The following is a 24,088-nucleotide window of genomic DNA, read 5'->3' on the forward strand; positions in this document are numbered from 1 at the left end:
AAGAAACACAACAATTAAAAAATAAGTGGGGAAAAAATAAAAAAAATCATAGGAAAAATATTGTTTATGTGTTTATAGGGAATTTTATGGTTACAAATGATCAGTTATGTAAATATTATAAAAACAACTATCACTACAACAAATTAATAAATAAGGCAATTGATAAAATATATTCATTCATAAATGAATTCATAAAACAATTGAATTTCTCTTTGGGGGTTAACAAACAAAACAAAGTTTTCATTCATTTAATTTCTATTTAAAAACACACACACACACACACGCACGCACGCACGCACGCGCGCACGCGCGCGCGCGCACACACACACACACACACACACACACACAACTGCGCAGCCGCGACGCTCCTGAACTCTCCCACGTGACGTAGAATCTCTGCCGTGTCCGGAAGTGTTGTGGCTTACATGGACAGCTGGGAAATTTTATTCTGTCATCGCGGACTTTGCGTTTATTTTAGTTGTCCCAGCCGGGGAAAACTCTGCTATTGGACTCTTTAAAAGTTCCCACATGGGTTTGTTTGACAGGCAACGTATCGGGAGAACGTGACGCTGCCAGAAACGTCATAATATTCTAACTAGCGTGCCAGCTAGCTAGTTAGCCGGCTAAGAAGCTAAGGGGACTGCCACATGACTTGTGTGTTTTTCTGTGTTTTTGTACACTTTACAAGATAAATAACTACTAACTAGAAGATGCATCATTTTCAGAAGACGCCTTGTTGTATATTTAAGCATTAAATGGTTAATGTTGCTGTTCTGTCACCGGATATGTGAAGAATATTAGGTACTGGAAGTGATTGTTTGTGGGAGATTAAAATGGAAGAAAAGTACAGCAGTAATGTTTTATCAGGTGGGAAACTTGGCATGGTCGAGGTGCCTGATTCCAGGTAAATACATCACTGTTGCTGTTGTCCATATGACTGTTTGTTGATGTATGTCCACTGTCCCCAATGCTGAAACTTTGGTCTCAGTAGTAGCTAATATTTATTTATACTGTCATGTTCCTGCTTACTTGTTGGATCAAATGAAGGATTGTGATATTTTGGGATAATTTTCTGGAGTTTCTACTGTCTGGTCTGATACTATGTTTATTCAGTGCGTAGCTGCATGATTTATGCTTCTACACAGACTTTTAAAGAGTTGCGTTAATGTATAATATGTTGTGTTTTACTTACTTTTACTTTTATCACCCAGGCTTGTAATAATATAATTCTTGCTTGTTTTTCTGCTACAGATTAACCAGGTACATAGTTCTGCTCGTTGTGTCAAAGGTTCTCAAGGCTTTAGGGATCTTTGAATCATATGACATCCTCAAAGTTGTTCACATAGTTCAGTTCATCTTCATTTTAAAATTAGGGTAAGTACTCCTTATTTTATTACTTTAAATAAATATGCTTTCTATTGTTGTTTGGTACAATAATCAGCAGCGACCACTTGCCTGATATTGGCCAAACAGCTCCGACCCATTGAAACTTGCTAGACCTCTGAAGTTATACTATGGTGTCTGTTAGGAGTGCGACGATATGCTTTTGTCCTGATTCGTGCCGATTCGATTTAAATTGCGATTCTCACAATTCTTCGATATTGCTGATTTTTGTAGATTAAAAACAAAGAAAACAAAATATATAACTTTTTTTTTTTTTTGCTTGCCATTTTTCTTTATTTCAAGGTGGAAAAAACAACACAGTAGCCAGATCATCATTCTGCTGCTATAATGCCCAAGAAGACAAGTAAAAAGATCAATAAAAACTATAGAAATTAAAAAAAATTTACAGTGCATTTATTTTATTTATTTGAAAAAAAAGATTTTTTAACAAAAAAATCTATTTTAAAATTGGGACGATAAAAACTCCAGATCCAATTTTCCCACCCCTAGTATCTGGCCTCAGTAGCAGATCCTTTAAGTTCTGTAAGTCGTGTGGTGGATCCATGAACAGACTTGTTTACTCAGTTCGTCCTGCAGATGCTCAGTTGGATGGAGATCAGAAGAGTTTGGAGGCCAAACTGAACTCTTCCTTAAACCGTATATGAACCTTTTTTTATGGGTTTTTCCGGATTGCTTTTGGGTGTCAGTACTCCTTCCACGAAGAAAAACGTTGATGCGTTAGTTGAGCCAAAACTAGAAATATAAAATGCATTTACTCATGTTAGTCTGACTAAAACTTGACATAGCTCTTCATGCATACTTAAATAGGCTGAGGCGTGCAAGCTCCAAAATTGCATCTTTTTGTAAAAACAGTAAAGCAAAAATGTATGTGAATACGGCCAAATTTCCATTAAAATAGCTCTTATGCTATGTATCTTTCTGTTTCTCATGTACAATGGAACATATGCCAGAATTTGTGGCTAAAGAGCCTTTATGTGTCTGTGTTACCTCCCTGCAGCATAAAGCATTTGCAGACTGTTGCTTTGTTCCGCTACGATGCCGATCTTACAGCCGCGGCATCGTCTGACAAAAGCAAAATTTCAGGAACTTTAAAACAGAGATCGGCTGTGATCGCGTGTCTGATCTTTTGCAGTTAAAGTCAGATGCAGTAGAACAAATGGGGTGTCCAAAGTCCGTCCTGAAGCACTGCTGTCCTGCAGGTTTTCCATGTATCCCTGTTTCAATACACATGGCTTCTATTAAATGGATCCAACAGACATTGAAGTTCTGCACAATGACGGATTCTTTTGAGTCAGGTGTGTTGGAGCAGGGATGCATGGAAAACCTGGAGAAGCTGAGCACCCCTGCAGTAGAATGTCTCTGCACCATTTACCTGGATCTTTCACAGTAAATGTGATTATTTTGATCTAGTTCTGATGTTCTTGTGTGTGTTGTGGGAATATTCGTTGGGGCACCTGACTGCTCTGAGGTTACACTGTGTGTTATGATGCCTATTGATCAGAAGTACCAAATTTAAGCTACAGTGTTTTGTTTTTTTTCTCGCTACATAAATACTTAATCTGTTGGTTTCCTTATATAGGCTATTGTGAATTGGCTTTCATTATGTTTTTTTCTCTGTCTGTAAAGCGTCTTGAGATGGCATTGCTGTGATTTGACGCGATATAAATAAAGGTGAATTGAATTGAATAAATGAGTTTTGGTTACCATCAACCCCATTGACGGTTCACCAGTTCGGTCATGACCGCTGCCGATCTGGAACATTCCTACAAGAGCTGCAGCTGTAGAAATGTTATGACCCAGCTGCTTTGCGATCACAGCTTGGTCCCCTTGTCAGAGTCTCCCGAGTCCTTAAACTTTCCCTTTTTTCCAAGATGTAATGAAATTAAATGAAAAATACTTTATTAATATTAATTAATATTTTTTGATTAATTACTTTATTATTTAAAATTTATTAAGTAAGTAATGTTCTCTTTTTTCTTTTTCACGAGTGAGTATATGTGTAAGACTTTGGGTAAATTCTATATTGTATGTGAAGGCAGGTTTTTAACCTTGTTTTATTGTTGCTTTTTATTTTGTAAAGCACTTTATGCTACTTTTGTATGAAAAGTGCTATATAAATAAACTGATTAATTGATGCTGTCTGAATATCCCACCCACAGTGGGGTGTTGGTAGACAATCAATGGTTTTAACTCTCCTGTCAGTAGTCCTAATGTTGTTTGTTTTGTTTTTTAGGAGCGCTGTTATTCTGCTCTTCTTTCAAAAGCCTTTTTCATCTGGAAAAGCCATCTCAAAAAGACAGGTTTGTAGGATTTAATACGCTAGATGTTGGAAAAACCATAAACATTTTTCCTTTCTGGTTCTTTAATTTTATCTCCAACAACAACAATACACAAATGTTTTTTAAGTCAGCCTGGAAAAGATCTTCTGTAGCCTGGTTATGTAATACTTTTTTTGTTCCTTTCTAGTGGATAAAATTAGTGAAGCACGCCATTTTCAGCTGTGTCATTTCCCTCCTGGGCTTCTTCGGTCTCACTCTCTGTGGGCCTTTAAGGTAAAATAAGTGAATATTTGTTCTGTTCAGTTCAGTTGAATTCATTTTATTGTATATTTTGTTCTAGTTGGTGATAAAAGTTGTCACAGAGCAGCTTTTATGGAGCTTTTGTACACTCCTACTGTGATCAGATTGCTGTTAAAATCTTTGTCGTCTTTCACAGGACACTTCTGCTTTTCGAGCACAGTGATGTGGTGGTCATCGCCCTCCTCGGTGTCCTTTTCACAAACTCAGGAGGGGGACCTTCCAAGGTAGGAGCCCACCTGCACAAACAGCTGTTTACTTTTATTTAGCACGGCTCCAGACTTTCAATCAAGCTGCAAGAAATAAGAAAGTCATCAATAAATGACCAACTTGGCCTGAAACATACTGTGTTTAGTTAGAATAAGGATGTTGTACAATCCAGACAGTCACAATCAGAAGTCCTACAGCAGATGTGTCCAGCTCCAGTCCTCGAGGGCCAGAATCCTGCAGGTTTTCTATGTATCCCTGCTCAGACACACCTGATTCAAATTAATTAGTAGTAGAGCTTAATCAGTTGTGCACGTCATTGGCTGTTTGATCCATTTAGTGGAAGCTAGATGTGTTGGAACAGGAATACATGGGAAACCTGCAGGACAGCGGCCCTCGAGGACCGACTTTGGACACCCCTGTCCTACAGTCCTATAAAGGAAAGAGGAGGAAAACAAAGAAATAGGAAGAAAAACAAGGGTTGCTATTTATCACCTCAGTGCAGTGTACATGTAATCCATTTCTCCCAGAGAACAATACTTTTTTTTCCTTTTGTAGTTTTAAATTGATTATTATAAACCATTGTTCAGTCGTAGGGAGTTCTTGGCTAAACCAGCACCTTGTTATGGCCGTCTCACTTGCCACCATAAGTATTTCCATTAAGCATCTCTTGCATTTAGACAGTCTAGAGTCCAGTTTTCCCAAATAAGAGTACAAACATGTAAATGCACTTCCGCAGAGGCTTCACTTTTTACTGCCGAAGGCTCCGTCCATCTTTCATATACGGCCTATGTGCTAAATACTAATCTCGTAAACCAGGGAGTCCATCTTGTCTTTGCAGCTACAAGCAGCTGGTGTGAGATGAGAAATTTACCTGTTTCCTAGAGTCAGAGTTGATGCTGTGGAGTCACATTTGCTTTGTGGTGGACTGAGAATGTTTTTTTTTTTATGTTTTATTATTTCTTGTTTGTGATGAATGTCTCCATTGCCGCTGTCTGTAATGTTGTTTACTTCAACTCGGACCTAATGACGGTTTCTGCTGGTTTGTCCCCGACTCTTCTCAGACCAGAGGAGCTGCTTTTTTCATTATCGCTGTAATATGCCTCTTCCTCTTCGACAACGACGATCTCATGGCAAAGATGGCCGACCACCGTATCCTTTAATCAACATGAAAGCCCGATCTATTTATTCCAATCTTCGTGTTTACCTTGACTGGTCTTGTAACCAGCTGAAGGACATCATGACAGCGCACTCACTCATTTCCTCTACACCACAATTTCATTTTTGGGAGTTGCAGATCATAAAGTGAGTAAAGTTACCCTTTAATTTTATGTCTGTATTTTAGCGTTGGCTTTGGCGAATAATATCCTTCCTCTTCTTGTTGCTAGGGTGGCGTTGTGCTGCTGGTGGTCTCACTGTGTCTGAAGGTGGGTTTCCACACAGTCTCCAGGAAATTATCGGTGGAAATCGGTGGTGCCAAACGTCTCTATGCTTTGGACAACCTGGTTTCTGCCCTGGTGCTGCTGCCCTGGGTGATCGTGCTGTCAGCGACCACAGAAGTAAGTTGACAAGCGTCTCGGCAAACTTAAACAGATCTGTTCCAGGAAAATGTAAAGAGGGAAGGAAATGAAGACGGTAAAGAAAATTATGTCTGCTTGTAGGGCTTTCATATCCCGATATAGCTCATTTTATAGTCCCATAACGATATACATAACTGTATAAAATTGTTTGTGTAATTTTACTGTCAGTCATCAGTTATGTGTCCGATGTGCTTCCAGCTTCCATCTGGGGGAACTATGACCGTATGACATTTCATGTGTAGATGCCTGTTGCAGCGTTTGCATCTGGAATTTATTGTGAGCGCTTTCGCCACCACTTGACGCGGCTTTTGCCCGTTGATTCTCTTTATTATTTGTCCTGATTCTTGCGCAGGTGATAAAATGAGTTAGCAATGTCGGAGTTGGTTCCACGTTGGTCTTTTTATATCCAAACTGCATCCATGCGACAGAAATTTAGCAGTTCGTGTTGTCTGTTGTCTTTCTGTCCTCTTCCCCCCCACACAGCAGATGGCAGATGGCTACCTGTCCTTGAGTCGGGTTCTGCCGGAGGTTTCCTTCCTGTTAAATGGGAGTTTTTTCCCTTCCCACTGTCGCCAGTGTGCTTGCTCAGGATGGGAGACTGGGTTGGAGCCTCCAAATCAATCTATTGGTTTCTCTTATATAGGCCATTATGAATTGGCTTCATCATGTTTTTTTTTTTCCTGTCTGTAAAGCGTCTTGAGATGCCATTGCCGTGATTTGACGCTATATAAATAAAATTGAATTGAATTGAATTGAATTTCCCTTTTGTTATGAACAAGCTCATTGGTTTTGGTTGGCTGGTCATCCTTTAGTGAATCATCCTGCTCTGAAACGCATCTGCTGCCATCTTCCTCCGTGTTTTTTATATTGCAACGTGCCGTAAACACATCTTTATTTAAAATACTGCAGTTAAGCACCTTATCTTGGCGTAAACAATAGACCCTCAAATAAACCGATAGTCATTTTCTATCATCCAGAGGATATGTATCGTCATATTGCCTAGCCCTGTCTGCTTTTGCATCCAACACTCTGTTCCAGAGCAAGATAGGAAGATGTTTAATGCCTGACTTCACATGCAGTTTGATATCCTTAATTCCCAAAGAATATAACTTGATTTTACGAGAACTTGTGAATTTACTGAGACTGAGGCCGAAACCTTACTGAAGAGCCCTACTGCTTGCAACAAGGTGTCTTCATTTTGTCCTCCGCTGAATATCTTGCAGAGTAAAGTGGAGTCCTGGTCGTCTCTCATCCTGCCATTTGGGATGATCATCTTCTCCATCATGATTCTGGAGTTTTACGTGGAGGCCACCTGCACCGCAAAGATGGAGACGCCGAGATGCGCCCGCTACGGCACCATCGCCCTCTTCCTCAGCGCGTTGCTGCTGGCAAACTTCTGGACTCACCCTCTGACCGACCAGCTCCGCTCCATGAGCAAACCCCCCCAGCAGGTCAGCACGGAGCACGTGCTCTCCGGTGGAGTGATAGTCAGCGCCATCTTCTTCATCATGTGTAAGTAGCAGGTCTCAACAAAATATTTCCACTGTTTTTATTTAAGACGGGGTTTTTCAGTCCAAGAACCAGTCAAGTCATAAAACAAAATATTCACGGACCACCTCACTCTAAACGGCCCTTTGAACTGTATGCCAACATCATAGACTGTATTAAAAAAAAATGGATGTAGTCTCCGTGACGTCACCAGTAGGTTTCTGAAGAGCTCAATTGAAGCTTGGTGGGCGGTTCCAACCATCGCCATCTTGGCAGGGGCATGCGTGTCGTCTCACCCGGAAAATGCAAATATGGGCAAAGAGGTGGCGCTGAGTGGGGGGCTGTGAGCGTCATGGTGGATGATTGACATCGAGCGAACTCCCAGCTTTCTGTAGCCAAGAGCTAACCGAGCTAACAGGAGCTAACCAGCTAACGGAGGTAAGCGGGCTAAAGCTAAGTCACGTTGTTAACCGGCTAAAAACCGCGGTTGTTCTACGTTCTTCTTACTTGAAGCGGGAGATCGGGCACCTGTCAATCTAAAGGACACACCCCTAAATATGCCGAACTTCGAGATTAAATAACTTTTAAACGGGCGAGTTAGAAAAAAAACTCCCTCCCCCCACAGTTGTCATGAAGGTAAACCTGACCTATTAAACCTAAAATTGATTTTTGAACCAGGCTGTAAACATGTTTATTTCTGGGGGAACTGCAGTTTTATGCACATCCGCAGAGGCTTCACTTTTAACCACCGCATGTGCCAGTTCACCTTTTGATCTTGTTGACTATTTTCACAGACTCATCCAAAACTGATTTTAGACTTTGTGGCATTATTTTCACGGCAAGTTGTTCCTGATGGATTCCTGATGGTTGCTGCAGCAGCTGGTGCAACCGGCTGGATGCGCCCTACTCGTCCTTTCTGTTTCCCCATCATTGCAGTTGCACCATCAGTGCAAATGCTGTCACATCTTGACCAATTCAGGTTGTTTTTAACAATAAAATCATTCAGGGAGTGAAAAATGGCTTTTCCAGTGGTGTTGGTCAGTCGGAAACGGCTAAATAGAAACTCATCATGTGCTCCGCCAATATAAATGTATCTCACAAAACACAGCAGATTAGCTTACTTTCCCACATCTGTAGACTCATTCATTCATTTATTATCCTAACCGTTTAGTCCGATTAAGGGATGTAGGGAAGCTGGAGCCTATCCCAGCGATCTTTGGGCAAAAGGTAGGGTACACCCTGGACAGCTCGCCAGTCCGTCGCAGGGCCACACAGAGACAAACAACCACTTACGCTCACATTCACTCCTATTGGCAATGTAGAGTAACCAATTAACCTAAAACGCATGTCGTTGGTCGCTGAGAGGAAGCCGGAGTACCCGGAGAGAACCCACGCATACGTGGGGAGAACTGCACACAGAAATGCCACCGTCTAAACCTCGCCCCAACCTTCTTGCTGTGAGCTAACCACCATGCCATCGGCAGCCCCTGCACGTAGTCACTGTGGTATTTTCGTTTCCCTTTGTTGTTGGATTTTTCTTGTTCATGGGGATGTTCTGAACTGGGTGCCAACACTGACAAGGTAGCTAACATCAAATCCTCTTTGGCAATGTTAGCTGAGCTACATGGATTTGCATCAAGCCATTGCTCCTTTCCTGTTGTATTAGATGCTTCATTTAGTTTTCTTTTAGTGACCCTGTCCTAAGCCACTGCTCCATAATTTTATTAGATATAACCGTTTTGGTGTCACGGTCTGCCGCAAAACTGAGTCTGACAACGCTTTCAAGCAGCTAATTCAAATAAATAAGCCAGGGGTCGCTCGCAGACCGTGGTCCGGGAACCACACATTGACCAAGGCTGATTTAGGACCAACCTCTCCTATCTTCACCCTCTCTCTGCAGCGGCCAGTATTCTGTCGTCTCCTTCAAAAAAAGGTCAGAAAGGAACGTTGGTGGGTTATTCTCCTGAAGGAACGCCTCTCTACAATTTCATGGGTGACGCCCTGCAGCACACGTCGCAGTCTCTACCGAGGTTCATCAAAGATTCACTGAAGCAGATCCTGGAGGAGTATGACTCCAGACAGATCTTCTACTTCCTCTGTCTCAACCTGGTACGTGTGTCAGTGATAATGACCATTTTATATATATAGCTTTGCAGAGTAGAGATTTGTGTAAATTGAAGTGAATATCATATTTAAGCAAAATATTGTCAAAAAGAAGGGACATACATGATGAACAGGAGAGGGCCCAGCACAGAACCTTGGGGTACACCAGAAGAGATGGATGTAAATACTTTGGACAAACTGAGTTTGGCCAGTTTGGCCAAGGTACCTTATCGTGGTGGAGGGGTTTGTGCGTCCCGAAGATCCTAGCAGCTATGTTGTCAGGGGCTTTATGCCCCTGGTAGGGTCACCCATGGCAAACAGGTGTCTAGGGGAGGGACCAGACCAAGCACGGCTCATAGACCCCTATGATGACGACCAACCTGGGCATGAATGTTCCCTTGCCCGGATGCGGGTTAGCGGGAACCCCCTCTGGAGCCAGGCCTGGAGGCGGGGTACGAGAGCGAGCGTCTGGTGGCCGGGCCTTCGCCCATGGGGCCCGGTCGGGCTCAGCCCGAAAGGGTTACATGGGCCCCACCTCCCGTGGGCTCACCATCTGCGGGAGGAGCCGTAGGGGTCGGGTGCAATGTGAGCTGGGCGGCAGCAAGGGGCGGGGACCCTGGCGGTCCGATCCCCGGCTGCAGAAGCTGGCTCTAGGGACGTGGAATGTCACCTCTCTGGTGGGGAAGGAGCCTGAGCTTGTGCGCGAGGTTGAGCGGTTCCGACTAGATATAGTTGGACTCACCTCGACGCATGGCTTGGGCTCTGGAACCAGTACCCTCGAGAGGGGCTGGACCTTCTTCCACTCTGGAGTTGCTCATGGTGAGAGGCGCCGAGCAGGTGTGGGCATTCTCATCAGCCCCCAGCTTGGTGCCTGCACGTTGGGGTTTACCCCGGTGGATGAAAGGGTAGTTTCCCTCCGCCTTCGGGTGGGGGGACGGGTCCTGACTGTTGTCTGTGCTTATGCACCGAACGGCAGTTCAGAGTACCCACCCTTTCTGGGGTCCTTGGAGGGAGTGCTGAAGGGTGCTCCTTCTGGGGACTCCATTGTTCTGCTGGGGGACTTCAATGCTCACGTGGGCAATGACAGTGAGACCTGGAGGGGAGTGATTGGGAGGCATGGTCCCCCCCCTCTGAACCCAAATGGTGTTTTGTTATTGGACTTCTGTGCTCGTCATGGATTGTCCATGACGAACACCATGTTCCAACATAAGAGTGTCCATATGTACACCTGGCATCAGGATTCCCTGGGCCGCAGTTCGATGATCGACTTTGTAGTCGTATCGTCGGACCTGCGGCCACATGCCTTGGACACTCGGGTGAAGAGGGGGGCGGAGCTGTCAACTGATCACCACCTGGTGGTGAGTTGGCTCAGGTGGTGGGGGAGGAAGCCGGTCAGATCTGGCAGGCCCAAACGTGTTGTGAGGGTCTGCTGGGAACGTCTGGCTGAGTCCCCTGTCAGAGTGAGCTTCAACTCCCACCTTCAGCAGAGCTTCGAACATGTCCCGAGTGAGGCGGGGGACATTGAGTCCGAATGGGCTGTGTTCCGTGCCTCTATTGCTGAGGCGGCCAGCCGGAGCTGTGGCTGTAAGGTCGTTGGTGCCTGTCGTGGTGGTAATCCCAGGACTCGTTGGTGGACACCAGCAGTGAGGGATGCCGTCAAGCTGAAGAAGGAGTCCTATCGGGCCTTCTTGGCCTGTGGGACTCTGGAGGCAGCTGATGGGTACCGACGGGCTAAGCGGCATGCGGCTTTGGCTGTTGCCGAGGCAAAAACTCGGGCATGGGAGGAGTTCGGCGAGGCCATGGAGAAAGACTTCCGGACGGCTTCGAGGAGATTCTGGTCCACCATCCGGCGGCTCAGGAGGGGGAAGCAGTGCTCCATCAATACTGTGTACAGTGGAGGTGGGGAGCTGCTGACCTCAACTCGGGACATTGTGGGTCGGTGGAGGGAATACTTCGAAGACCTCCTCAATCCTACCAACACGTCTTCCCATGAGGGAGCAGAGCTGGTGGACTCAGGGGTGGACTCTCCTATCTCTGGGGCTGAAGTCGCTGAGGTGGTCAAAAAGCTCCTTGGCGGCAAGGCCCCGGGGGTGGATGAGATCCGCCCGGAGTTCCTTAAGGCTCTGGATGCTGTGGGGCTGTCCTGGCTGACACGCCTCTGCAGCATCGCGTGGACATCGGGGGCAGTACCGCTGGATTGGCAGACTGGGGTGGTGGTCCCCCTTTTTAAGAAGGGGGACCGGAGGGTGTGTTCCAATTACAGGGGAATCACACTCCTCAGCCTCCCTGGTAAGGTCTATTCAGGGGTCCTGGAGAGGAGGGTCCGCCGGATAGTCGAATCCCGGATTGAGGAGGAGCAGTGTGGTTTTCGTCCTGGTCGCGGAACAGTGGACCAGCTCTATACCCTCTTTGGGGTCCTGGAGGGGGCATGGGAGTTTGCCCAACCAGTCTACATGTGCCTTGTGGACCTGGAGAAGGCATTCGACCGTGTCCCCCGGGGGCTCCTGTGGGGGGTACTCCGGGAGTATGGGGTACCGGACCCCCTTGTACGAGCTGTCCGGTCCCTGTACGACAGGTGTCAGAGCTTGGTCCGCATTGCCGGTAGTAAGTCGGATTCGTTTCCGGTGAGGGTTGGACTCCGCCAAGGCTGCCCTTTATCACCGATTCTGTTCATAACTTATATGGACAGAATTTCTAGGCGCAGCCGAGGTGTTGAGGGGATCCGACTTGGTGGCCTCAGGATTGGGTCCCTGCTTTTTGCGGATGACGTGGTCCTGTTGGCTTCATCTGGTCATGATCTCCGGCTCTCGCTTGAGCGATTCGCGGCCGAGTGTGAAGCGGCTGGGATGAGAATCAGCACCTCCAAATCTGAGACCATGGTCCTCAGCCGGAATAGGGTGGATTGCCCTCTCCGGGTCGGGAGTCAGGTCCTGCCTCAAGTGGAGGAGTTTAAATATCTCGGGGTCTTGTTCACGAGTGAGGGAAGGATGGAGCGCGAGATCGACAGACGGATCGGTGCGGCGTCTGCAGTAATGCGGGCTCTGCGCCGGTCTGTCGTGGTGAAGAAGGAGCTGAGCCAGAAGGTGAAGCTCTCGATTTACCAGTCGATCTACGTTCCTACCCTCACCTATGGTCATGAGCTGTGGGTCGTGACCGAAAGAACGAGATCTCGTATACAGGCGGCTGAAATGAGTTTCCTCCGCAGGGTGGCCGGGCTCTCCTTTAGAGATAGGGTGAGCAGCTCAGTCATCCGGGAGGAGATCAGAGTAGAGCCGCTGCTCCTTCGCATCGAGAGGAACCAGTTGAGGTGGCTCGGGCATCTGGTCAGGATGCCTCCTGGACACCTCCCTGGTGAGGTGTTCCAGGCACGTCCCTCTGGGAGGAGACCCCAGGGAAGACCCAGGACACGCTGGAGGGATTATATCTCTCGGCTGGCCTGGGAACGCCTCGGGATCCCCCCCGCAGAGTTGGCAAATGTGGTTGGGGAGAGGGAAGTCTGGGCTTCCCTGCTTAGGCTGCTGCCCCCGTGACCCGACCCCGGATAAGCGGCAGAAGATGGATGGATGGATGGATGGATGGATGGAGTTTGGCCAGGTCGGCATGATTTATATGTCAGAAGTTTTCATTAAAAAAACAAGCATATCAAGATTTACAAATGTTTTTTCAATAAAAAGAAAAAAAGGCCAAATTAGGATCAAAGCATTTAAAGAAGCAACACAGTTTATGTAAGCAAAACCTAACAGGCCGTGGTAACCTAAACAAGCTGCAGAGATGTTTTCCTGCTTTCCCACGTCTTTGTTTTTCTGACATCTTTACATGAGATCACCTTGATAATAAATTGTTTGTCATTTACCTTCAGGTTGTAAAATAAACGTCAGCATTGTTTTGTTTTAAAGCTTTTTGTCTGGGGTACAAAGGTCAATTCGACCTCATTTCATCTCCTGTTACTTTGTAAAGTTTGTTGCTGTCCCCGTTTCAGGCTTTCACCTTCGTGGAGCTGTTTTACGGCGTTTGGACCAACAGTCTGGGGCTGATCTCTGACGGCTTCCACATGCTGTTTGACTGCTCCGCTTTAGTCCTGGGCCTGTTTGCTGCCCTCATGACCCGCTGGAAAGCAACTAGGATCTTCTCCTACGGGTAAACATGAAGCCGTGGCACATTTCAGCTTTAGTTGGATGTTTAAGAAACTGACCCCCATGTTGCGTTTTTACAGTTACGGACGAGTGGAAATACTCTCTGGTTTCATCAACGGCCTGTTTCTGATGGTCATCGCCTTCTTTGTTTTTGTGGAATCAGTCACGCGTTTGTTGGATCCTCCCAACATAAACACGGACATGCTGACTGTGAGTTCACTTCATCCATCACACAACGTGCAGACATGTGACCGAAAGTCTTCTGCACGTCAATATCAAACACTCAACAAGGCACTTAATTTTGTGTTCTTTTATAACACCTCATAAAGACATGATCAATACAAAAGCACCAAAGTAAACAAGCTCTAAGTGCCACCTGGTGTGAAAAATGAGCGAAGCGTGGTGCGTGATTGTGGAAGATTTCTCACATCTGGGGATTAAACATTGTTAAATTGTGAAGGTTTTCAAGCCGTTTGACGGGAAACCTGTAAATAATTTCGAACAGCTTCACAAACAGGAAGCAAATCTAAAGAAAGTGGGGCAGATTTACATCCAGAAAACAAGTGTGTTGTTGCAAATCCTAAACAGTCAATCAAGCATCTGCACTTTACTGATGTAAGACAGAAGATATAAACATGAAGCTGATTATCATCCAATCTGGTTTCGTGGTACAGAGAGCTGGAGCTTATCCCAGCCTCCTGTAGGCAGGAGGTGTCGTACTCTGGATGAGCTGCTTCTCCATCAAGCTGCTTAGTTAATATACGAAAGATATTTATCGAGTATACGTTCTACGTTTACATTTGTGGTTCATTCTGAGAGTCCACGTGTCCCACAGTGGGCTCACTAATATATCTGAAACCACGTACAAGTTGACCAAATCAGCATTTTTCTCATCAAGTATATTTAATGGGACAGTGTTGGTAAAAATTGGTGAAAAGCCTCCTTACAGGAAGCTTAAAGTTGCCTCCTGTAAGGAAACAAGTCATAGGTATTGCTCTATGAATCTTTCCATTGTTTTTCATCTAATTCAAGTCATTTGATTGGCTGTGATGTCATGAGTGCTCCATCATACAATTAATTAACTGTACATTAAATGCTACGAATTATTTACTTGCTATAGAAGATTATATATGAACCATAAGAGCAGATCAGTGGAACGTCCGCAACCCTAACTCCCCCAACTCTAACTCGCCCATTTAAAAGTAATTTAATCTCGAAGTTCGGCATATTCCGTGGTTTTTAGCCGGTTAACAGCACGACTTAGCTTTAGCCCGTTTACCTCCGTCAACTGGTTAGCTCCTGTTAGATCGGTTAACAGAAAGTTCGCTCGATGTCAATCATCCACCATGACGCTTACAGCCCCCCTCTCAGCTCCGCCTCTTTGCCCATATTTGTATTTTCCTGGCGAGACGACCCGCATGCCCCTGCCAAGATGGCGATGGTAGGAACCGCCCACCAAGCTTCAATTGAGCTCTTCAGAAACCTATGGGTGATGTCACGGACGCTCCGTCCATCTTTTTATATACAGTCTATGGTTACTCTTTTATTAAAGTTCTTTTATGTCGTACAAAATATATTGTGCATAGTTAAAAGTAATTCAGAAAGCTTGCCTCAGTAATCGATTTATCCTATTTTTAAAACAAGGAAACTTTTCGAGGCGTCACGTAAGAGGCAAAACATGCCTCTAACGTTATCTGGTTAGGTGGTGGGAAATAACTGTCCTTAATCTCGTCCTTCGCCTTCGGTCGTGTACGTGGAGCGGTACCGACGGCAGTGATAAACTAAACAAACACAAAGCGTCTGGACAACGGATGACGCTAACGCAGACCTACATGCTGTTGAAAACAAAGGTCGCACATGTGACGTCAGGGTATTTTTTGTCGCAGACAGTGACATTTCAAAACATAAAACTTTGGTTATTTATGTCCACATGCAGAAGTTGTTTTGTTTTTATGGAACCGCTTTTGAGTGCATAAATCTGCAGCAAAAATATCTTCATTTTGTGTGATGCCTTCTACGACTGGACAAGGCCTCAGAGGTTTAGAAATCCTTGTATGTTTAACCGTAATAAAGTCTTGAGACTGTTGTAAGCTGTTTCTTATGAGACAACATGCAGACTTTTAGTTTGGACCAAACCAACTGATATTAATTTGCGCTGACAAGGGTCAGGATTACTCTTAATTACTGACAGATTTCAGCTGCTGTCATGGCTTTCTACCCCCTTTTGCACCTCCCTTTCTTCAAGTATTTCATACTTTTCCATTTCATTACACATCACTTAACTTTGAATGTGTGGGTTATTCTGGATTTCTGTGGGAAATTTCACATCATGAGGCCCATTAGAAATCTATTTACTGAGAAAAATATTTGTGTGTCTGCAGCTGTTTCTGTTGTTTTGTCGTCTTTATTTGGATGCCATTGTGTCGACGGGACAAAACGTAAAGAGCTTAAAAAGCCTTAAGTGCAGCAGGTGTTGCCTGTCTCCAGGTTGTCTTTGATTTCCCCCTTTCCGTTACCATTTAACGAGCCTCACCAGTTACTTTGAGAACATCTACTGGAAATCTTCATATATTTACACAAATGGTGTGTCTCTTCTTCACACACACCCTCGCAGACAGTTGGTGTTGTGTAACACCTGTACATCCTCAGCAGAGCAACAACCATGTCAAGCACAAAATGTCAAAGGTGCCTTTGTTTCTGTGTGAATAATCCTGAAACGGGCACAAAGCTGATTAAATCGCTGTGTGTTCGTCATTCAGAAATGTTCCTCGTGGATTGTTTTCCGAACGGGAAACGTCTGTAAACCCCTGAGACCACGGCATCCAGCCAGCGTGCACTCGCTGTAAGCTGATCAAAAACTGTCCGAGTGTGTATCAGCAAACTTTTTGTAATGTTTTTATATCCAGCAGTAAATCAAATAAAAACAAATCAAACTTTATTCATACAGCAATTTTATACAAAAGCAGCTCAAAGTGCTTTACTTGATAAACACAAATTCTAAGCAAATGGATGTGCTTGATGTGGATCATGAGAAACCTGTGATGGGTGAAGGAGTGTAAATCCTCCATCGGTCGGACGAAGACTGCCGTTATTCTATGATTTTTTTTATTTTTATTTTGGAATTAACATTTTGGAAATTAAAAATTCCTAATTAATGCATCTTCTTCAGCTTTTCATTGAAAATACATTTTATTTGGCATTTATTTATCTAAAACATTAACTAAAGACACTTTTTTAATAAGTGTATATTATTATTATTAAATATTCATAAATGAAATTATATCCATTTTTAAAAAAATATGTTTTAAATTGTTTGTCAATATTATTTAATTGATTTACTCTTGAAACTTTTTAAAAATGTTTTAAAAATATTTTTAAAGTTTGTGATGTGAGTTGTGCTCATGTCCGTCTGCAGCTGGCAAAACAGAGAAAATCCCCCATAAACTCCCATGTTAAAAAGACCAACTTCACTCCAGAAATAAACATGTTTACAGCCTGGTTCAAAAATCCATTTTCTGTTTAACAGGTCAGGTTTACCCTCATGACAACTGTGGGGGGAGTGAATTTTTTTTCTAACTTGCCCGTTTAAAAGTAATTTAATTTAGAAATTTGGCACATCTAGGGTCGTGTCCTTTTGATTGACAGGTACCCGATTTCCCGCTTCAAATAAAAAGAACGTAGAACAACCGCGGTTTTTAGCCGGTTCCCAATGTGACTTAGCTCGCTGGTCAGCTACTGTTATCTTGTTCAGCTTTTCATAGAAAACACATTTATTCGCCTGATTAATCTAAAACATTAGTTAAAAAAACTTGCGTGTTATTAATAAATATTCAGAAATGAAGTTATATCCATTTTTTAAAATACCTTTTTTAAATTATTTATCAATATTTAATTAATTTCCTTTTGAAATTTTTTTAAAATTTTTTTAAAAGTTTTTGACTTGAGCTGTGTTCATGTCCGTCTGCAGCCGGTGTCAGTCGGTGGCTTATTGGTCAACCTGGTGGGCATCTGTGCTTTCAGCCACGCCCACTCCCATGGCGGCAAAAGCTGCTCGTCACATGACCATGGCCACTCCCACAGCGAGCACAGCCATGGAGGTCACGGACACTCTCACGGCGGACACGGGCACGGCGGACACGGGCACGGCGGACACGGGCACGGCGGACACGGGCACGGCGGACACGGGCACGGCGGACACGGGCATTCCCACGGCTCGTTGAGCGGAGGCATGAACGCCAACATGAGAGGTGCAAACTCGTGTCCGATTCAGACACATGGAACCAGACACGATTATAAACCTCAACGTTTTTTTCTTCCTTCAGGCGTCTTCCTGCACGTTCTGGCCGACACTTTAGGCAGCGTTGGCGTGATCATCTCCACCATCCTCATCCGACAGTTCGGCTGGTTGATCGCTGATCCCATATGCTCGCTCTTCATCGCCACGCTCATTTTCCTCAGCGTCATTCCTCTGCTGAAGGATGCCTGCGAGGTTCTCCTTCTTAGAACTCCTCCAGAACTTGAGAAGGACCTGAATAGCGCGCTGGAAAAGGTGAGGAGTCGCAGCTGATCTCTATCGGGCCTCGTCGCCCACTGGAGCGGCGGCGTATCGAAGCAGCTCACATCTTAAATGTTCTCTTGTTTTAGGTGGAGAAGATCGAAGGAGTTTTGTCGTACAGAGACCCTCATTTCTGGAGGCATTCAGCCAACGTGATTGCTGGGACCATTCACCTCCAGGTCATGTCAGATGTGGTGGAACAAAGGATCACACAGCAGGTTTGCATAAAACAGCGTCTTTTCCATCATTCGCTGTGGTCCGTGTACATTTTTTACACATTTTCATTATATTTTACAGCACTGAACTAAAACTCTGAAGTAGTTTTTACCTCAGCAGAGGTGAAACGCTTCCAGCTGTTATTTAGCATTCAACATCATAATGACATGATGACATCAAATCATAAAGAAAATGCTTTTATATATGAATCTTGATGAGTTGGAGGCTTAATAAAACTCGTATAATCTTAAATTCTTTGACACCTCAATGAAATTTTCCTCATCAGTCAGTCTGACGGAGGTCCACACAGTTTGTTGGCCCTGTTTTGAAAGTTGAACGTGTTTGCTGTAAAACAAGATGATTTCTAATCCCCAAAAAACCTCGGAATCAGAAAAGTTTGGTGCCAGCCTGCTAATTCACCGTGGCGACTGCCGTCTCCTCTGGTCATTTCACCAGACCTCAACCCCACCGTGTCATAATGGCTATGGTTACGTGATGTTTTTTTAATTCGGAATTAATAATTCAGAATTAACGTATGATCCTACGACTTTACATGAAAATAATAATTCAGAATGATGTTTACATGAAAAACGTCCTTATTTAAAACCTCTTTAGAGCAGCGGGTTGGGAAGGGTTCTGATTGGACAGAGGGTGCGCGTGACGTAAGATGTATACCAGAAATAAACAAAGTTGGCTCCCTGTTTCTCGTCTTTTCAGTCGTAACTTGTAAAAACTACATATTAAAAAGTACCAGTTTCGCAGCTATTTTCATTATAAATGTGAAGTAGCAGCTCAACACCAGCATACTACTTCACTTTTTGCAGCAACTGAGAAGGAGAAGAAAGACAAACCACCGAACACGGGAGGCAAAACAACGTGCGTCATCGTGACAGACTGGAAGGTTTACATGACAGACAAATTAAATAGTTCGGAATTAAAATGTGAATAAACCAGCCACTTACATCGGCATTAAGTTTAATTCCCAATAGAAATTTGCATTAGGAATTAAGTGTTTACATGATCACTTTTCATCAGTTTGAAGCAGAATGAACTTTTATTCAGAATTAAACAGGAATTAAAACTCCCATGTAAACGTACGGTATGTGACTTTGTTTTCCTCTGTCACCGTGTTGAATTACCGTCTTAAAGCAGTTAAATTGTCCTTTCCATTGTTTCAGCTGGACTCATGTTTCCTTCCAGTCATCTGTCAGAGCTCTCCCAGTGATCCCAGAACTTTTTTTGCTACTTGATCTCTTTTAGATTTATCAGCCCTGTTTCCTTTTTTTTAGGCTTCTGCTTGAAAATTTCCTCATGATAAAAAAAAAAAAGTACACCCAGAACCACAAGATCTATTTAAATACTTTTGAGTTTTATTGAGATGTGTAAACATCAGTATGTGGAATTTACATCTTCATTTACTCTTCGCCAACATCACATCTTCTCATCAGACGGCAGCCCAGAACCAGTTTACATAGTTAAGGTTCTGCCAAAAACAAAATTATCAAAAAGGAAATTCCTACTGTGGCATGGACCTTGAATGCAACACGAAGTCGGTTAGCCACATTAAACCCATAATGCAGCATGTCGTCTCATAGTAGCGTTAGCTAAACACAAACGCGTCTTTCTCCATCCCTAAATGTGAAACTGAACATGAAAACTGTAGATTTACTCTGCCTGGACTTACAAATACCTGTTAGTTTTCCCATCCCATTCAAACACAAAACCAGTGCGTTTAATTCGCAGTGACTATCTGGAGGTGGTTACAGATTACAGGGTGAGGACAAACACCACACATTCCTTTCAAACTCCACGGATCCCATGAGACGGCTACAAAAGTGCAGTTTGATTGCTGAGTTTTGATTTGATCTTACAACTGGAGCTGTCCTCGCACAGCATAGTCATGCTGCAGCAGCATCCCTGTGCTGGATACCAGCAGAGCAAAGGCCATGTAGAGACTCTGACATGGTGAAATACTGTATGCTGTCGGTTGTAGTTGATGTTATAGTGACATCATTATTTTAAAAAAAGTGTAACGTCAAACATCAAAATGTTTGCTTGTGCTCTACTTACTGGCTGAAAACCACTTTAAACCGTGTTAAATTTCTTGAGTGTTTTTCTTCCAGGATGTTTTATGACGAATGCTCTTAAACCTTTGTAGATGGGATCATTCTTATGTTTTCTATGTTCCTGTCTCATTTTGAGTAGTTGTCTGCTTGTGTTCTTATGTTTTCTTATGTTGATCCTAGTAGGATCAAGAGAAGCGAATTGTAGTGGAAATTAGACACAAAGCATATTTTTTAATGCGTTACTCCCAAGCAGCAACGTCCGGCGGTTAAAAGTGAAGCCTATGTGGAAATGCCAAAAGCTGCAGTTCCCCCTTCATCCACTATTGGCTGCAAAACGGAGCAAATCCCCATAGACTCCCATGTTAAAAAGACCAACTTCGCAACAGAAATAAACATGTTGACAGCCTGGTTCAAAAATATATTTTAGGTTTAATAGGTCAAGTTTACCTTCATGACAACTGTGGGGGGAGTGAATTTTTTTCTAACTCGCCCATTTAAAAGTAATTTAATCTCAAAATTTGGCATATTTACGGGCGTGTCCTATTGATTGACAGGTACCTGATCTCATGCTTTAAGTAAGAAGAATGTAGAACAACTGCGGTTTTTAGCCGGTTAACAATGTGACTTAGCTTTAGCCCGCTTACCTCCGTTAGCTGGTTATCTCCTGTTATCTCCGGGTTAGCTCTTAGTTACAGAAAGCTCGGAGTTCGCTCGATGTCAATCATCCACCATGACGCTCACAGCCCCCCTCTCAGCTCCACCTCTTTGCCCATATATGTATTTTCCGGGTGAGAGGACACACATGCCCCTGCCAAGATGGCGATGGTAGAAGCCATTTTTCACTCCCTGAATGATTTTATTGTTAAAAACAACCTGAACTGGTCAAGATGTGACGGCATTTGCACTGATGGTGCAACTGCAATGATGGGGAAACAGAAAGGACGAGTAGGGCGCATCCAGCCGGTTGCACCAGCTGCAGCAACGCTCTGTTGTATCCATCAGGAACAACTTGCCATGAAAATAATGCCACAAAGTCTAAAATCCGTTTTGGATGAGTCTGTGAAAATAGTCAACAAGATCAAAAGGTGAACTGGCACATGCGGTGGTTAAAAGTGAAGCCTCTGCGGATGTGCATAAAACTGCAGTTCCCCCAGAAATAAACATGTTTACAGCCTGGTTCAAAACTCAATTTTAGGTTTAATAGCTCAGGTTTACCTTCATGACAACTGTGGGGGGAGGGAGTTTTTTTTTCTAACTCGCCCGTTTAAAAGTAATTTAATCTCGAAGTTCGGCATATTTAGGGGCGTGTCCTTTAGATTGACAGGTGCCCGATCTCCCGCTTCAAGTAAGAAGAACGTAGAACAACTGCGGTTTTTAGCCGGTTAACAATGTGACTTAGCTTTAGCCCGCTTACCTCCGTTAGCTGGTTAGCTCCTGTTAGCTCGGTTAGCTCTTAGCTACAGAAAGCTTGGAGTTCGCTCGATGTCAATCATCCACCATGACGCTCACAGCCCCCCTCTCAGCTCCACCTCTTTGCCCATATTTGCATTTTCCGGGCGAGACGACACGCATGCCCCTGCCAAGATGGCGATGGTTGGAACCGCCCACCGAGCTTCAATTCAGCTCTTCAGAAACCTATGGGTGACGTTACGGAGGCTCCGTCTATCTTTTATATACAGTCTATGGTTACTACTTTATTAAAGTTCTGTTATGTTGTACAAAATATATTCTGCATAGTTTAAATGAATTCAGAAAGCTTGCCTCAGTAAGTTCATGCAAAAACTGAATGTTCTGTTTCAAGGCCAAGCTTGGACTATTATCATCTTCAGCTAGCGGTTGTTTTGACCCGTGCTGCCAGGCGTAGGTTGTTTGTGTTTGCCTAAAGAACGCTGCAACACCCTGAGCTGCAGGCTCTCGAAGCCTCTCGCTTGCAACAGATCGGCGTTGTCAATAAACTGGACAGAACAGTTGATATCTAGATTTATTTTTCATCAGATAAATTCTGCGACAGTATGAAAATCAGGCCCAGCTGAATATTTAATTCAGTGGATCTGCTATAATTGTTACTGTTGAAGAGTGAATGAAGATGGCACAAAGCATTAAAAAAAACCGGTTTGTCTGAGTAAAAAGAACTTGCAGGAGGAATCTGAATATTTCTTTAAAGCTAAACCTTATTTATATAATCATAGTGCAGTGTGTGGACATCATCAGTGCAACACTAATTAGGTACAACAGAACAGCTTAGATTAGGTACCAGTGGTCCAGGTGGCGTGAACAAAACAGCCATTTTGGCAGAATCTGTTCTCTAACCCTCCAAATTTGGCAACCTCTGGATTTTGAAGTTTAAGAAAATAAATAAAACACACCCTTAGCTGCTGCGCGACATGTAATTTGGGGTAATATATGTTGCTTGTTCACACATTTTTTTAAGGAAACAAAACAGCGGAATCGACGTCCTGAAAGAGACGTGACTTTGACAGCAGAAGGCTGATTGGTCAGGGAGACTCGTCTGTGGGGCGTGGGTGGCAGAAAAATGCCTCCTTTGCATCAACTATGCTTCAATCAGCATGTTTATTAACAGATTAACACAAGACACTTTTTTCCCATTTCTTCTTCTTTCTACTGACGTAAAATGAGCTGAAAGCAACAAGATGTTTACAAAACGGCCGTTTGTCCTAAAAGCCTGCAGTAAAGCAGCAGAGTGGCGCGTCCTAGTAGATCGCAGCCAATCTCGCCTACGTCGAAGCAATTCTGTCTAAAGTAAGGAAAAAAAAGCAGATGAGGTTTAATAATATCCACCTGACGGCTCAACTCTTTAAGAATAAATCTTGAGGTTTGGAGATGATGCGATGCGACCAGGGGCGGACTTACCATGAGGCAAAACTAGGTGGTTGCCGAGGGCCCCCAGTTCTTTAGGGCCACATAAAACTTATCATGCACTTATGGTTATTTAATAGTTACTTATTACCAACCAAAATTATGTTTTTGATTAAAATGCATTCGTTAAACTGTCAGCAGAATGATTATTATGTGTCTCGGGCACCCCCTTCAGGTATATAGGGCAGGGAAGGGTTGCTTCACTCGATGGTACGAACTGATCATTTATCATTTATAATAATCATTTATAATACCTAATGTGATCTGTGTGTGTGTGTGTGTGTGTGATGCGGTCAGTGAGTTGATCTGTAACTTAAAGAATGACTCGTTATAATAAATGATCAGTTCGTACCATCGAATGAAGCAAACCCTCCCTGTCATTATTCATGTTCCTCTCAGTCAGCAAAGAGACTTTGACACTGGCTGTTTGTTAGCAACGTAAATAATATAACAGTAGTGGAGTAGAAGATTTACCATTGGGGTCCCATGCCTGCCTTTGCCCGGGGCCCCAGATCTCTTAAATCCGCCACTGGATGCGACCTTCCTGCGTGTTAACGTCTGACTGATCTCTTTAGGTGACGGGCATTTTGAAGGACGCAGGTGTGAATAACCTCTCGGTCCAGGTGGAGAAAGAGGCGTACTTCCAGCACATGTCCGGACTCAGCACCGGGTTTCACGAAGTCCTGGCCATGACGCAGCAGATGGAGTCCATGAAATACCTAAACGACGGGACGTGCATCATGTGACGTCCGTTTAGCGGGACCAAATGAAGCTTGTTTTTCATGGGAATGTACATTGTGTGTTTGTTTTTAATAAATCTGAATATATTGGTTTTGATTTTGTGTCTGTTGTGCGTCGATCTGTCACTTCTTAGAGGAAAGAG

The 24,088-nt window shown here is 43.9% G+C and overlaps 1 protein-coding gene across 1 annotated transcript; it reads left to right on the forward strand.

The window, feature by feature from the left end:
- Positions 1–556: 556 nt before the first annotated feature.
- slc30a5 (solute carrier family 30 member 5) lies at positions 557–24,053 on the forward strand. Its single transcript, XM_079256076.1, has 16 exons — positions 557–904; positions 1,252–1,374; positions 3,638–3,704; positions 3,871–3,956; positions 4,120–4,207; positions 5,252–5,339; positions 5,416–5,492; positions 5,576–5,746; positions 6,991–7,279; positions 9,156–9,364; positions 13,338–13,495; positions 13,572–13,701; positions 17,459–17,738; positions 17,814–18,040; positions 18,136–18,264; positions 23,781–24,053. Exons 1-16 carry the CDS (start codon positions 834–836, stop codon positions 23,949–23,951), a joined length of 2,364 nt encoding a protein of 787 aa, XP_079112202.1. The 5' UTR covers positions 557–833; the 3' UTR covers positions 23,952–24,053.
- Positions 24,054–24,088: the final 35 nt, after the last annotated feature.

Source organism: Telmatherina bonti (assembly GCF_933228915.1).
Source record: "Telmatherina bonti genome assembly, chromosome: 17".
NCBI classification, from domain to species: domain Eukaryota; kingdom Metazoa; phylum Chordata; class Actinopteri; order Atheriniformes; family Telmatherinidae; genus Telmatherina; species Telmatherina bonti.